This window comes from Dendropsophus ebraccatus, chromosome 4, assembly GCF_027789765.1.
Source record: "Dendropsophus ebraccatus isolate aDenEbr1 chromosome 4, aDenEbr1.pat, whole genome shotgun sequence".
Taxonomy (NCBI): domain Eukaryota; kingdom Metazoa; phylum Chordata; class Amphibia; order Anura; family Hylidae; genus Dendropsophus; species Dendropsophus ebraccatus.
The window spans coordinates 9,626,211-9,644,019 of NC_091457.1; the positions used below are offsets into that span (position 1 = coordinate 9,626,211).

Genomic DNA, 17,809 nt, shown 5'->3' on the forward strand with positions numbered 1-17,809 from the left:
CTGACCGTACTCCATTCCTGACCATGTTTACTGTACTGCGAGAATTCCCCCTGCCCGATCTGCTGCGTCTGTTATCTGCTCCTAGGATACAGTGCTGGTAGTCGTCAGCGGTAGCTAACAGAGATAAGGGTACGTTCACATGAAGGAAAACAGGCTATACTATCTGGATAAATCTTGTGATTTTAGGACTGTTACAGATGGTACACTGCTTTAGGCTATGTTCACACTACGTAAGTTCTGTAGTAACAACAGCTGTGATTTCTATGGAAGGAATCCCAGGTGGAGTGTATACACATAGAATACTCTCCGGCCGGGATCCCTGTCCGTGCACACTGTGGATGGAGCGGCTCCGGACGCTCGCTCCATTGTGTGCGGTGGGGAGTTCTGATGTGGGCGCACGGATCTCCCGCATCAGAACTAAGCAGCGCTAAAGATCATCTGGCCGGTACTGAAGTACTGTCCGGGATGATCTTTTCTGTGACCAGGGCACGGAACGGTCGATCTCTTACAGTGTCTGCCAGTAGCGTAATTTGGTGGGGGCAGAGGGGGCGGACGCTCCCGGGCCCACACAGGCAGGGGGCCCACTGAAGATTTCGCCAGTTAATGCTGACCGCAAAAGCTATTGCTTTTGCAGACAGATTTAACAAATGTTTATTGGCTGTAGGTGGCCCCTGGCCATCATTTAGTGCTCCAGGGAGGCCCACACGGCTACCGAATGTTTTGTCTGACTATTTAGCTGTATGCGCTTGTATGCGAGGAGAAGATACAGTTGAATGCAGCAGGGTGATTGACAAGGAGAGGAGAGCATTGGCTCTCCACCCTGCCAATCACTGTTGTGGCCAAAAGAGGCCGTTCCCTCCCTTACAGCTGTGGGACATAGATGATGTCACTTGTGTGGTCACAGAGCAGGGAGAGAGTTGACATCAGAAGACTACAGTACTGCAACCGCACAGCAGGTAAGTATGGCTTTTTTCCCCTTAGTTTTAGAGGAGGAGACCTATGTGGGTGGGTGGGGCTAACTCCTAGGAAGGATTTCATATATGGGGGTTGGGGTATGGGATGTCCTGGCTAACTTAAAAGGGGATACCTAATTTGGAGGTACAGTACAGTCTACTTACAGTGGTGGTGGTGTCTACCCACCAGGAGCATTACCAGGTAGATTACTGCTGGGAAAGGGGGTGGCCACATGGGGAATACATACCAGGGGGATTACCTAGATGAGATAGTGCTGGAGGGGATGCCTACATGGAGGATACTACATGGAGGTCTAAATACTGGATAGATGCGCAAAGGGGTAGCTAACTTCTATATGAGGGCACAGAGGGCCCTAACTAGTACTACATGGAAACAGAGGAAAATAATAACTATATTGGGGCACAGAAGGCCTAACTACAGAGGGACCTCAATACTATATGGGGAAGCACAGGGAGGGTCTATCTTCTATATGGATGAACAAGGGGGGATAATCTACTATGTTAGGATATAGATGGTGGGCTTTTTACAATATGAGAGCATAGAGGGACCCTGCAAACTATATGAGGGCTAAAATTGGGTCTAAATACTACATGGAGGCATACATTGGCTGCTCTCATATACCCTGTACACCATGGTTATCTGGGCTGATTTCTCCTACATTTTTCATGTATTGTTTCTATGGATTTATAGTAATTATTCCTTTTAGTTATGTATACAGGTTATTTAAAATAGTTGCCTTGAACTGCATCGGACTATTTATTATTACCCAGCATTTGTACTATACATTTACTCTATTTGTACTCCTTTGGGTGTTGCTAATTTGGTCATTGACCATCAGCTATGGTGTAGTCCTCATGCTGCCCAATAGATATTAGACAGATAGATATGAAAAAAAGAGAGATAGAAGAATGGATAGATGGCTAGATAGAAAACAGAAACAGCACCACAGCTTCCTCTATGTTGTTTGTGGTATTACAACTTGTTGTAATCTCTTTTAGTGGAACTGAGCTGCACTACCACATCCAAGCTTTGGAGGAGAGTGGCGCTGTTTCTGGAAAAAAGGCAGCTATGTTTTAGCAATGCTGGATAACCCCTTTAATTTTTACACAGTTATATATGTGAGATGTAGAAAGTCTTTTCCACTGTTCTCAGTCTCTGTTCACTATGAATAATGTTTTAGAAAATACCCTATATTATTCGGAAATCTGCTGAGGTTCCTTATGGGTAACATACTGTAATTGGTTGGGGGCCCACTGAGGCTCACTCGCCCCCCCCCCCCTAGGCTGAACCCCTAGCTACGCCCCTGGTGTCTGCACATGGCCTTATACTGTATATATGGATGGTACACTGTATTATACTATATGGATGGATGGTACACTGCAATATACTGTATATATGGATGGTACACTGTATTATACTATATGTATGGATGGTACACTGCAATATACTATATATCGATGGTACACTGTATTATACTATATGGATGGATGGTGCACTGAATTTTACTGTATGTTTGGATGGTACACTGTATTATACTGTATATATAAATGGTGCACTGTATTATACTATATATATATATATATATATATATATATATATATAGATGGTACACTGCATTATACTATATATATGGATGGTACACTGCATTATACTATATATATGGATGGTACACTGCATTATACTATATGTATGGATGGTGCACTGTATTATACTATATGTATGGATGGTGCACTGCAATATACTGTATATATGGATGGTACACTGTATTATACTGTATATATGGATGGTACACTGTATTATACTATATATATGGATGGTACACTGCATTATACTATATGGATGGATGGTGCACTGTATTATACTATATATATAGATGGTGCACTGCATTATACTATATATATAGATGGTGCACTGCATTATACTATATATATGGATGGTGCACTGCATTATACTATATGTATGGATGGTGCACTGTATTATACTATATGGATGGATGGTGCACTGCAATATACTGTATATATGGATGGTACACTGCATTATACTATATGGATGGATGGTACACTGTATTATACTATATATATATGGATGGTGCACTGTATTATACTATATATATGGATGGTGCACTGCATTATACTGCATCATTCACACCACACGTCGTCGTGTCCTGTACAGCGGCCTCAGGTTGCCTGGAGTAACATTATGCAGCTGTATTTATTCTTTCTATTTTGAAATGAAATGTATATACTGTATAATGCAAATGTAAATTAAATACTTGAGTCCATATCTATGTGTGTTTATAATAAAGTTTTTAAAACCATAGACGGTATTATATGCCTTTTTATTTAGGAACAATAGGCCGATTTCTTTTATCCTTTCCCATTAGGATAAGGTTATTTTTAAAAAGGGAAGTGTCAGGATTGGACGATACAGAGACTACAAGACAGTGGGTCCTAGGTCTGAACCCACCCACTGTCCCTGCCTACTTGCCTCGATCGGCCCTAGGCGGCCGTGGACAACCACGTTGACGTTCCCTACGCTGATAAAGTGCACACAGAACGAGATTGACAAACAACATATCATAAACTTGACTCACAGCTTGAGATGAGCGAACCTGGAGCATGCTGGAGTCCATCCGAACCCGAACTTTCGGCATTTGATTAGCGGTGGCTGCTGAACTTGGATAAAGCCCTAGGTCTATGTGGAAAACATGGATACAGCCAATGACTATATCCATGTTTTCCACATAGCCTTAGGGCTTTATCCAAGTTCAGCAGCCACCGCTAATCAAATGCCGAACGCTCGTGTTCGGATGGACTCCAGCATGCTCCAGGTTCCCTCATCTCTACTCACAGCTAATATCTGGCTGCAGCGTTTTTGCTCAAATATCATGGTGTTGTTGTTGTTTTTTTTGTGCAAAAAATATAAGCTAGAGAGTCAGAATTTTCATTATGCTGCGAGTATGTAACCCGACCCCTTTAACCCCCCGCACCCCGGAACATACATTACATATTCGGCACCGCAGCTGTATTTAAGGCTCTCAGCTCCTGTCGCGTCCCCATCAGCCAATCAGTGCTGCCGTGCACTGATTGGCTGAGCGGGACCGTTGGGAGCCGGGAGCCTTAAATACAGCCGCGGTGCCGAATATGTAATGTATGCTCCGGGGTGCGGGGGGTTAAAGGGGTCGGGTTACATACTCGTAGCATAATGAAAATTCTGCTGCGGGTATGTAACCCCATTGAACTTCACACTACAAGAATTACAGGATCTTGCTGCAAACTCACATCGTGGAATCCGGTAGGTTTGAATCTACCCTTAAGGTGTTCCCCTGATCCAGGTGCTCCATCCCTCACCTGACTAGATTCCTCACATCTCTCTGTTCTGTGTCCGCCATGTCCTGCGAGATTTCCTCCCGCCCTGACCGCTGCCTGATCTGCTGTGTCTATTCTCCGCTCCTAGGATACAGCACTTGATCCATCATGTTCTGGAGGGATCTGGAGCTTTAGGAGATTACTGTGAGGGTAGTGACCTGACTGGTATCTATTTGCTCTATGACTGTAGGAACTGAAGCAGGACATTTGGTGCTCGGCCCGCAGCACAACCTGTTACTCCACATCTCCACCTCCACTCCATTGTGATCCTATACAATCACTGACTGTATAGATACTCGGTGCTGTTCATACAACCGTCTGCCATCATGATATTATGGGGTCTATGGATATGTACACGCAGGATCCTTTAGTGCTTGGAATAAAGACTATATTATTGGGAGTCTGATGGCACTGTCAGATCTTTAAGTCCCCTCTATGGTTCTATGGTCCTGTTCTTTTTTTTTTTTTTTTTCTGATAACGTTTCACTGCCACACGCTCACAGTCACAGGGCAGGAGCAGGCACAGCGGGGGAGCCGAGGAGGTAAGTATTGTAAATTCCACCCTAGAAATCTGGAAAACACCGTCCGCAGCATCCCGATATCCCCCTCCCCCCCTTCACTACAAGAAAGAGTGCAGTCTTGGGAAGAATTTTTTCATTTATGAACGGACCTAGGATAGGGCCCGGGTAGGTGTGCACTACCCTATGCGGCTGTGAGGGCTTACAGCCTGTGTATTGTATGGATATGCTCTGACATACTGGATATTGTTATAATACATCTCCATAGCATAAGCTAAGGAAAATCTGCACATCAAATCTGTAAAAAAAACAAACAAAAAAAACATACTCACCTCTCCTGACATTCCTATGGCAATACTGCAGATTTGAACGTTGGTCCACAGCAAAATTTGCAATGATAGGGGATTTGGGTGCCTCTGACTACAGGTCTCATGACGTGACCCGACAGCTGTCACTCTTGGTCCTCAGATCAGACTGGGAAGTGCAGCCGTAATACCTAAAATTATGCTTGATTTAGGCTAGTGTGAACCCAGCCTTATAGTTGCTCCTGGAGTCTCCTCTTGAGACGCTACAGGATTGCTGTTCCTCCTCCGGTGCTTCTTCTTCTTGTAGGAGCCTCCGCTAAGCTCCGTTCTGTATCTGTGATGTGGACCAGAAGACGTGTAATGACGTTTTAATTAAACCTCTGAGTTAGTTTCATTGGTGTCAACAACAGTTTTGTAATATTATTATAGAATTATACTATTACTAGATTAGATTACTATTTGCATGTTATTCGTCATTTTGAATATTTACCTGTGATTTTTGTATGTTTGTATTATTTTGGTGTATGCGCAGAAATCCAATAGAAACCTATGGGAGCCAATACCCTTAAAGGGGAACTATTAGTAGGTTAGATAAATCTAACCTGCTGACAGCTCCCTATTATGCTGAGGAGGAAGGTATGACTCTTACCTTCCTCCTCTGCATCGTTCCTGTGTTGTATGCAGTGTAATCCTCAATCTGAGCACGGTTAGCACTGCCCCGCCCCTAGAGCGCTAATCCGGCTGACTCCTTCTAATGATAATCAATGGGCCGGATTGGTACTCTGAGGGTGGAGCAGTACTCCTAACGGTGCTCCGGACTGAGGATTAAACTGCTAACAGCACGAGAACGCCGCCGAGGAGGAAAGTAAGACACATATTCTCCTCCTCTGCGTCTCCTGTGCAATAGGGAGATATCAGCAGGTTAGATTAGTCTATCCTGCGGATAGTTCCCCTTTAAGGGCAAAGCAAATTATAATTTGTGCACTTTTTGTTTCTTCCTCCTTGTGTTTAAAAGGCAATGTATATAAGTTTTGTTGTCCCCCTAGGGAATTCCTATGAGCGATACCTTAATTTCTTATAGGGTTCAATGTAGTACACATGTACTGCATTGATTGATCCTATCTGTGCTTGATTGCTACAGACTGCTGAAGGGGTCGGAAGAGGACCAGGGCTGTGAGTATAACAGAACCACCAGGCATGGCATTTCCAAGCCATTTCAGTTTTGAAAGTGGCAGTGCAAGGCCAATCAGCCTTCTCTGTACCCCCCGTAGTGACGGCATGTCAGGTACGCCGTGGGTTCTTAAGGGGTTAAAAGTAAAAAATTGGTAGATACGGTCCTGATCCTCATATGAGATGTCTCATTCCTGCAGTTAGTTTGTGTATAGGCTGGCAAACCCTGTTAAAGCCTTATGGTCCCCATACACCTACAACTACTGATGGCCACACATTGTACGTCTGTCAGTTATCTCTCCTGACTGTCCTCCCCGCACACAAGAACGTTCCTCAGTGGTTGTTCTAGATGACACTTTATACCAGCAGCCGAATCCGCAGTCTAAGGTGAATGATGATCTTCACTGTCATTTAAATAAACTTTTGTCAAGTCACATAGACTTGCCAAAAGTTTAGGTTGGTTGCTGTTGGATGAAAGAATACACCACTTCCTGCAGGACATACTGCAGCTGATAAGTACTAGAAGACTGGAGATTTTTGAATAGAAGTAAATTACAAATCTATATAACTTTTAGACAAAAACTAATTTAAGTTTTTCTTTTTTGATAAACAACCCTTTAACTTGGACCATTATGTTATGTTTTATACCTAATGTAGCCATATTTCCAAACCAAACACCAACCAGGGCCGATTCTAGGATTTCTGCTGCCTGAGGCGAGAATTGAAATGCCCCCCCCCCCCCCCAATTAACAATTAGTATGTAGCCAACTGCATAAACAGATATATACATGCACAGATATATACTAGCAGCAATATACAGCACATATATGCCAATAGTGAATATATTGCACAAATATATTCTTTTTATGGCATTCACCATGCAAGAAAATTAGTGTAGTTTTTTTTTAGTTCAGATATTTCTATAGTTATATATAGTTTCTATTGACTCAGGGTATGTTCACACTACGAAATACACTCAAAAATTTCAAGTGGAGGCCGTGTGGCGAACTTTGCTGGAAGTTCCGTCTGATATTCTCAAGCTCAATCTGTCGTCCGCCCAGAGAATTGAGCATTGTCTCCGCTTGAAATTTCCAAACGTATTTCATAGTGTGAACATACACTCATTGTTGTATATATTTTTGTTTAGGTTTTTTTTATTTGAAAAATAGGGAAAAGTAGTGATTTTCAATTTTTGTTATACAGTGGATTCCTTTATTCTTATTATTTTTTTTTTTACATCTTTTCACAGTAGACTGCAGTAATAATGTAAGTAGTGTATACTAATCCTTATGGTATATATTACACTGCACTAATAATGTAAGTAGTGTATACTAATCCTTATGGTATATATTACAGTACACTGCAGTAATAATGTAATAGTGTATACTAATCCTTATGGTATATATTACACTGCAGTAATAATGTAAGTAGTGTATATACTAATCCTTATGGTATATAGTACACTGCAGTAATAATGTAAGTAGTGTATACTAATCCTTATGGTATATATTACAGTACACTGCAGTAATAATGTAAGTAGTGTATATACTAATCCTTATGGTATATATTACACTGCAGTAATAATGTAAGTAGTGTATATACTAATCCTTATGGTATTACACTGCAGTAATAATGTAAGTAGTGTATACTAATCCTTATGGTATATATTACACTGCAGTAATAATGTAAGGAGTGTATACTAATCCTTATGGTATATATTACACTGCAGTAATAATGTAAGTAGTGTATATACTAATCCTTATGGTATATATTACACTGCAGTAATAATGTAAGGAGTGTATACTAATCCTTATGGTATATATTACACTGCAGTAATAATGTAAGTAGTGTATACTAATCCTTATGGTATATATTACACTGCACTAATAATGTAAGTAGTGTATACTAATCCTTATGGTATATATTACAGTACACTGCAGTAATAATGTAAGTAGTGTATACTAATCCTTATGGTATATATTACACTGCAGTAATAATGTAAGTAGTGTATATACTAATCCTTATGGTATATATTACACTGCAGTAATAATGTAAGTAGTGTATACTAATCCTTATGGTATATATTACACTGCAGTAATAATGTAAGTAGTGTATATACTAATCCTTATGGTATATATTACACTGCAGTAATAATGTAAGTAGTGTATACTAATCCTTATGGTATATATTACACTGCAGTAATAATGTAAGTAGTGTATACTAATCCTTATGGTATATATTACAGTACACTGCAGTAATAATGTAAGTAGTGTATACTAATCCTTATGGTATATATTACAGTACACAGCACTAATAATGTAAGTAGTGTATACTAATCCTTATGGTATATATTACACTGCAGTAATAATGTAAGTAGTGTATACTAATCCTTATGGTATATATTACACTGCAGTAATAATGTAAGTAGTGTATATACTAATCCTTATGGTATATATTACACTGCACTAATAATGTAAGTAGTGTATACTAATCCTTATGGTATATATTACAGTACACTGCAGTAATAATGTAAGTAGTGTATATACTAATCCTTATGGTATATATTACACTGCAGTAATAATGTAAGTAGTGTATACTAATCCTTATGGTATATATTACACTGCAGTAATAATGTAAGTAGTGTATACTAATCCTTATGGTATATATTACACTGCAGTAATAATGTAAGTAGTGTATATACTAATCCTTATGGTATTACACTGCAGTAATAATGTAATAGTGTATACTAATCCTTATGGTATATATTACACTGCAGTAATAATGTAAGTAGTGTATATACTAATCCTTATGGTATTACACTGCAGTAATAATGTAAGTAGTGTATACTAATCCTTATGGTATATATTACACTGCAGTAATAATGTAAGTAGTGTATACTAATCCTTATGGTATATATTACAGTACACTGCAGTAATAATGTAAGTAGTGTATACTAATCCTTATGATATATATTACAGTACACTGCACTAATAATGTAAGTAGTATATACTAATCCTTATGGTATATATTACAGTACACTGCAGTAATAATGTAAGTAGTGTATACTAATCCTTATGGTATATATTACACTGCAGTAATAATGTAAGGAGTGTATACTAATCCTTATGGTATATATTACAGTACACTGCAGTAATAATGTAAGTAGTGTATACTAATCCTTATGGTATATATTACACTGCAGTAATAATGTAAGTAGTGTATACTAATCCTTATGGTATTACACTGCAGTAATAATGTAAGTAGTGTATACTAATCCTTATGGTATATATTACACTGCAGTAATAATGTAAGTAGTGTATACTAATCCTTATGGTATATATTACACTGCAGTAATAATGTAAGTAGTGTATATACTAATCCTTATGGTATATATTACAGTACACTGCAGTAATAATGTAAGTAGTGTATACTAATCCTTATGGTATATATTACAGTACACTGCAGTAATAATGTAAGTAGTGTATATACTAATCCTTATGGTATATATTACACTGCAGTAATAATGTAAGTAGTGTATACTAATCCTTATGGTATATATTACAGTACACTGCAGTAATAATGTAAGTAGTGTATACTAATCCTTATGGTATATAGTACACTGCAGTAATAATGTAAGTAGTGTATACTAATCCTTATGGTATATATTACACTGCAGTAATAATGTAAGTAGTGTATACTAATCCTTATGGTATATATTACACTGCAGTAATAATGTAAGTAGTGTATATACTAATCCTTATGGTATATATTACACTGCAGTAATAATGTAAGTAGTGTATATACTAATCCTTATGGTATATATTACACTGCAGTAATAATGTAAGTAGTGTATACTAATCCTTATGGTATATATTACACTGCAGTAATAATGTAAGTAGTGTATATACTAATCCTTATGGTATATATTACACTGCAGTAATAATGTAAGTAGTGTATATACTAATCCTTATGGTATTACAGTACACTGCAGTAATAATGTAAGTAGTGTATACTAATCCTTATGGTATATATTACAGTACACTGCACTAATAATGTAAGTAGTGTATACTAATCCTTATGGTATATATTACACTGCACTAATAATGTAAGTAGTGTATATACTAATCCTTATGGTATATATTACACTGCAGTAATAATGTAAGTAGTGTATATACTAATCCTTATGGTATATATTACAGTACACTGCAGTAATAATGTAAGTAGTGTATACTAATCCTTATGGTATATATTACACTGCAGTAATAATGTAAGTAGTGTATACTAATCCTTATGGTATATATTACACTGCAGTAATAATGTAAGTAGTGTATACTAATCCTTATGGTATATATTACAGTACACTGCAGTAATAATGTAAGTAGTGTATACTAATCCTTATGGTATATATTACAGTGTGCGGCTATAGCTATGGCATCTAGGGGTTTTCTATAGCTTCCCCAGTAAGGTGACTATGTGTACAGGCTGTGGGGGCGCTAATAGAAAAACACAACAGAATGGCGGTCACTGGTGACAGATAGCTCATGCTCATTCTGCCTCATGACCCTGTAATCAACAAACCTGTTCTGATTGTGAAAATGTGTCCTGTCTGTATAGAGGAAGTACAGGTAAGAATAAGGAGTGTCCCGAGCTGTGGAGTGTATATAGCCGTGTACCTGCCAGGGAACGGGCACAGGATGGCAGACATCCAGATCACAGAGCAGAGACTACTCCTGAGGATGGGGGTTATACTCCTCATCCTCCTCCATCCAGCAGCCGGTAAGTATTGGAATAAGAGACTTGGTTGTGCTATCAATCACTGCTGAGCGAGGTCCGGGGTGGGGGAGGGGTGGAGTTGCAAGGTAGGAGCAGTGTAAGTGTTATGTATAATGTTCTGCAAAATACAAAAAACCTAATTTAGTGACTCACAGGTGACGTCTTCTTTGTTCTGAGGCGTCACTTTCACCTTTCCTCCCCATCCGGCCCCGGCCACCATGATGATTTCTTCCAGCCACAATTCATCTCTTCAGAACCTGCGAGACAAACTGGCAGTAATTCTGCTGTTTGGTGTCATGTGTAATAAAGGTAGGTATGCGGGTTGTGTATGTAGGATCAACTGCTGTGCTCCTATATTATAATGCTACCCCCTGCTGTGCCCCACATATAGTAATAATTCCCCCCGGTGGGCCCCCATTATGTAATAATAATTTTACCCTGTTGGGTCCCCATATAGTAATAATGCCCCCTGCTGTGCCCCATATAGTAATAATGCCCCCTGCTGTGCCCCATATAGCAATAATGCCCCCTGTTGGGTCCCTATATAGTAACAATGCCCCCTGTTGGGTCCCTATATAGTAATAATGTCCTCTGTTGGACCCCATATAGCAAGTATGCCCCCGGCTGTGACCCCTATATATTAATTGTGCCCCCATATAGTAGTTATGTCCCTTGCTGTGCCCCCCATAATGACCCCTGCTGTGCCCTTATATAGTAATAATGCCATCTACTGTGCCCTCCATAAAGTAATAATGTCCTCTGCTGTGCCCCCATATATTAATAATGCCCCCATATAGTAATAATTCTCCCTGCTGTGCCCCATATATTAATAATGCCTCCTGCTGTGCCCCCCAATAGTAAAATGCCCCCTGATGTGCTCTCTCATATAGTAATAATGTCTCCTTTCCTGCTGTGTCCCCACAGTGTATCACTGGTGAGCTGATTTAGGCGCAGGGGTGCTGTCCATCGCTGCTGAGCCAAGGTCTTAGAAGGTTGTGCTCTCATGCTATCACCGCTCAAACTAAACCCGCTAGTAACTGCATATGTGTGTGACATGGTCAGGCCCATCCTGCTTAAAGTGTCACTGTTGTTTTGAAAACTTATATATGTAGAGACATGTCAAAAGTTTAGATCATTCCGGGTCTTAGTGTTCAGACCCCTGCCGATCGCGAGAATGAGCAGGGAGAGGACCGCAATGCAGCGAATCCTCTCCCCACTCTGTGTTAGAAAAAAGTTGGGCTCATAATGTACTCATCTATGGAGCCGGACTCTTTTTTTCTTACACAGAGCGGGACGTGGACTTGTTGCATTGCGGTCCTCTCCTGGCTCGTTCTCCTGATGGGTACAGGTCTGAACACTCGGACGTGGAGTGATCAAAACTTTTGACATGTCTCTATGAAATGTCAAAAGTTTTTCAAAATTGAAAACATGGACTGGTAGGTCCATCAAGCCAATGCACCAAGTGCAGGGGCTGCCAAAAGTTGAGGGTAAAGAGGGAATCCCATACACCCTTCATTACACATAAATTTATGCGAGAGCCTGTTGGTGACCCTCCTTGTAATTGGGGGAGAAAGCCTGGTGGTGACCCCTGTAAAAATTGTGACTTACCTTACAATTGTTGGTACGAGCCTGTTGTTGCCCATAATTGTGGATAGGAGGCGGTTGTGAACCTAATTCTAATTGTGAATTGAAGAGCCGGTTGGGACTGTCTAAAAAATTGTGGACGGGAGACGGTTGTGACCGTCTAAAAAATTTGGGCAAAAGGGGGAGCATGCAAGGCAGGAGGCAGTGGCGGGACCCACAGTTGCTCATTGAGGAGAACGGACTTCATCCTAGCTATACAGGTGCTTTGCTAACATGTGACAGCGCATGCTGGGGGTGGTCAGTCTGATGGTGGGGGCTTCCCTGCTGATCTTCACACAGCACAGTTTGCAAAAGAGAAATTGTTTGTCCTTAGGACTGTCATCCAAATGATGCCACACTGCAGAAGACCTGCCCCCCCCACAGGGTGCCCTGGGGAACACTTGCAGGACCATTTGCTAGGACCTGCCTCCTCCCTCTGACCACACCACTGCCTCTTGATGCTGCAGATGGGAAGCTCAACGCTTGGGGGATTGGTGGACACAATCTTCTCCAGTGGGCATAATTACTATATGGTGGGCACAGCAGGAGGCATTATTACTATATGGTGGGCACAGCAGGAGGCATTATTACTATATGGTTGGCACAGCAGGAGGCATTAGGACTATATAGTTGGCACAGCAGGAGGCATTATTACAATATGGTGGGCACAGCAGGAAGCATTATTACTATATGGAGGGCACAGCAGGGGACATTATTAATATATGGGGCACAGCAGGGGGCATTATTACTATATGGGTGCACAGCAGGAGACATTATTACTATATGGGGGCACAGCATGGGGCATTATTACTAATGCAGGGGACATTATTACTATATGGGGCACAGCAGGGGGCATTATTACTATATGGAGGGCACACCAGGGGACATTATTACTATATGGAGGGCACAGCAGGGAAAATTATTACTATATGTGGGGGCACAGCAGGAGGCATTATTACTATATAGAGGGCACACCAGGGGACATTATTACTACATGGAGGGCACAGCAGGGGGCATTATTACTATATGGGGCACAGCAGAAGACATTATTACTATATGTGGGAGCACAACAAGGGGTGTTATTACTATATGGAGGGCACAGCTTCCGGCAACAAAAAAGTTAGAAGCAGCCCTGCCTGTACCACCATAGCTAAATTAGCACATTTCTGCCTGTGGGGTGAGGATATGGTTGTGGTTTTGGAGTTGTGTGGCACTGCGTGTGTGTGTGGGGTGGGGGTGGAGGTTGGGTGGGGACAAGGGGTTTGTGGGTGTGGGATACTTATACGTTTAGCCAAATTACCAAAAATCTGCCCTGCTTCCTTGGTCCTGCCACCAACCCTGCTCTGAACCTTGTGTCTGTGTCAAAGAGAACTGCCTACCCAGCCAATCACTGTCTGAGGTGGGATGCCACTGTATATTTATTTATATATGTAAAAATTACTTTCCCCAGCATACCCCTTTAAAGGAGAAGTCCGGCCATTTTTTAAATCTGGCAGCTGGCATGGGGGAATTTGATCTGAAGTACAAACTTACCTTCCTGTGCCCACGGTGAGTGGCAGGACTGGCATCAGGACCTCCGTCAGAAGGCATTTTCCTCCGAGTTGTGATGACATCACAACTCACGGGGGAGAATTCCGTCCTGGCTGATGGAGTGGCCCCTCTGGCAATTAGTCACTGACGGGTAGAGCAACCATTCTGTGGTGTATGCTCGACCGGTCACTTGCTAGATGGTAATGTGTGACGCCACTTCTGTGATGGTTGGTCGCAATATAACTCAGATGATAGGTTGTTGTGACGCCAGTGCCGTTTAAGCACACAGGTATGGTGGCACACCTGCTTTTATTTCAGCTGGCTATACCCTTTATCCCGTGATTGGTAACCTGCCGGGGTGTGAGGGGGTCCCTTGGGCGCTTATCACGGTGGTCCGGATTGGAGTTATGACCCACCCGGACAATTGGTACCACCACCCACAGAAAGGGAAGATGACCCTTGGCTGTGTAGGTGCTTAGCGAATAACCACTGAGTCCAGTTAAAATAAATAAACTCTTCTTTAATGCAGGAAGGCTTAATACAGTGATAATATAATATTAATAATAATAATATACTTTAATCTTTAGTGACACGACCTGTGCTGAGAGCTCAAGGAGAAGTACAGCCGTGCTGACTGAGTTGCGTGCTGAGAGGTAGAAGAGGTTCAGGGAAGTAGAGAGGAGGATTTTGTCCCAACCCAAAGTAGTACTGTGCTCTGCCGGAACTTTAGAAGGAGAATAAGTAGAATACTTGAGAGTAGAAAGAACACTTGTGCCCGTGTTTTGACCCTTTGGTCTTTGCACCACCTATTGCCGACCAGTGTCGGGCGACCTGTCCTAGAGGGTGACACAAGTGCCATACCTTGTTACCTGGGAAGAGCAGAGTGGTCAGAGTTCTCTGATGACACCCATGCTGCAAGATAGAGTACGTAGGATTCTAGCAACTTTGCTCTATCCGGATCAGTTCCTTTTTCTTCAGGATACTGTCCTGCACTTTTAGACAAATTCCCCCCTACTCCTGCCAGATTTTAAAAATAGACGAACTTCTCCTTTAACCTTTTAAATCCATGACAAAATGGAAAAACGATGGTTGACTGTGAGGTGGTGCACCATGATGAGCATTATTGTCATGGTGAGATGGTGGACACAGTCAACCATAGCCACAAAGAGCAGGACTGCAGATCATCCCCGACACCCTCTACAGAGCTACTCTGATTAAGCTTCCTTGTGACGATCACTGGTTATTTTGTGGAGAAATATAGAGGGAGAAATATAAATCTAGTGTATATCTTCCTGTATCAATTCACTCCCCTTGTCATCCTGAGTGGTGTCCAGTCTCATCCCCAGAGGTCTAAACATAAAGGAGATATAGGAGACCCTGAGGTCAGGTCACTGGCTGCCTTAATGTTACTTATTCTGCTTCCACTGCCAGTAACTTTTTCTATCCTCCAGGTACATTAGAAATCCGCAGGATGGATTCCCCTATAGAGAAATTGCAGGGTCATGATATAATCCTCCCTTGTCTCTTCTATGGATATGAGGCTTCACCTCTGGATCTCTCTACGGTTTCTGTGCGCTGGACTCTAAGAACATCAGAAGGAGAAAGACAAGTATATTGGTTCAATGGTGGAATTCATTTCCAAAACAGACCTGAGTCACATATATCAGAAAGTGGACTTACGGGAGGAGATGGCAGCCTGTATATATATAACCTTCATCCCAGTGATGATGGAGAATACACCTGCGCTGTGATTGTCACTCCTGAGAATGCAATAAGTAAAGTCACTATGGAGGTGTCAGGTAAGTGCTGCTATACACACAATCAGCATCTCAGCTCATATATCTACCGCAGTAGAATTCAGCCATGTATATATAAGGACTGGACCCTTGGGGTAGGTCTTGGATACTGTTGGGGTAAGACTTTGAATAAAGTCTCTCAGCTATACCTGGGGGCTCCAAATTAGTAACCTTGAAATCTTTTGGAAGTGCTGTCTTCTCCTTTGTTTTGGATATATGTGATGACAATATTGATTTTATTTTACATTTGATTAGTTGCAGTTGGGCATTAAGCCTCATGGCCCAATGGAAGGACAATCCTTCAACCATGCTTCCCTACAGGTTTCCTCCACAGGGGTTTTTTCCTTTCCTGAGTGCTGAAGCTTTGTTTTGCACAATTTTCATAGTTTCTGCCTGGACCTGTAGTTCTAAGTTATACGTTAATGGCACTTAATTAGTGTGCAAAACTGTGTGCAAAACTGTGTAAAAAGTATATATATATATATATATATATATATATATATATATATACACAAAGAAGGTGGCACTCCTAAATATAAATTGAGCAGCTGGGGACTTGAAACTGATTAAAGCCCCCAAACAGGCAGGGAGGAGACTATCAATGTTATTTGAGCAGTGAGCTTGAATGAGTATACTCGATCATCTCTAGTTGATTCCAATCAGGGAAGACACCCCCTGTAACTGGATAGAACTGCACTGTAATCTTTTAAAGGGTTTATATGGGTTGTGGTGGTAATTTTAATGGTTGTGGTGGGACGGTATTATTTAGGCAGGGTATCATTAATAATGACTGCCTGGACTTGTAGTTTTAAGTTATACATAACTGCCATCGAATTAGTGTGCAAAACTGTGTAAAAGATTTTTTTAAATTATATCTTAATAAGCAGATCTGTCAGTCACCAGATTGTTGGAATGAGAAACAGTATAAGCTGGGAAGCATTCTCTTTAAGTGGTGGGTTCTCTTATAAGAACACAGCATTAATAGAAGCTGCTGCAGAACATCTTTGTCGACTTGAGAACTGCTAAAATACACAAACACACACACCACTGTGACAGACACTACTGACACACACACACACACTGACATATACTGTACATATATACACACTGACACCCACAAACACACAACACCTACAGCTTTCATTCTACCCCCTCTTCCTTTCTGTAGTGGGACTGATCTCCACATGGTAATATTGAGGACCTGAGGGTCATTTGATCCAGGTCCTTTAATACTCTCCTTTTCTATGTGCAGGACGCTGCTCCTCTGGTCAGCCCGCTCACTGTACATTACAGTGATCAGGCTGAACATTACAGCGGTGGGCCCCTCGGCTGCACATGCTGTATGTGCACCACTGTTATGAGGGTTGTATACTATTCCTGTAGATTGCTGCTGTGGGTTATGTGAAGGCAGTAATTGCCTTTGGCCACTAGATGGCGATGTTGGATATGGCCAGAAGAGAAAGTGAAAGTAAAAGTAGCTGTGTTTTGTTTTTTTCTTTAGAGGTATTGTATTGGTGAGCTGTAGTAGCAGTATAGACTAACTGCGGAATATTTAGGAAGGCACTTGCACCATACCAAATACTCATAAATATTGCATGAAGACAGAAGTGTGGGTACTGTGTAATACACAGAAGACTCTAATGCTGCGTTTACATGTAATGATTATCGTATGAATTTGCGCGATAACGATCGAATTCGAACGATAATCGTACGTGTAAACACAGTGAACAATCAAACGACGAACGAGAAAT

General features: G+C 41.2%; 2 protein-coding genes across 2 annotated transcripts in view; both read left to right on the forward strand.

Annotated features, from left to right (window-relative positions):
• The window catches only part of LOC138789193 (uncharacterized), a 159,516-nt gene that overhangs the window by 93,623 nt on the left and 48,084 nt on the right, over window positions 1-17,809 (forward strand). The gene's annotated exons all lie outside the window — the stretch shown is intronic.
• Window positions 1-17,809, forward strand: part of LOC138787851 (uncharacterized) — a 30,159-nt gene that overhangs the window by 6,036 nt on the left and 6,314 nt on the right. The window contains exon 5 of the mRNA XM_069965112.1: window positions 15,714-16,061. Coding sequence (XP_069821213.1) covers window positions 15,714-16,061 — 348 coding nt within the window. The remainder of the gene's footprint in view (window positions 1-15,713; window positions 16,062-17,809) is intronic.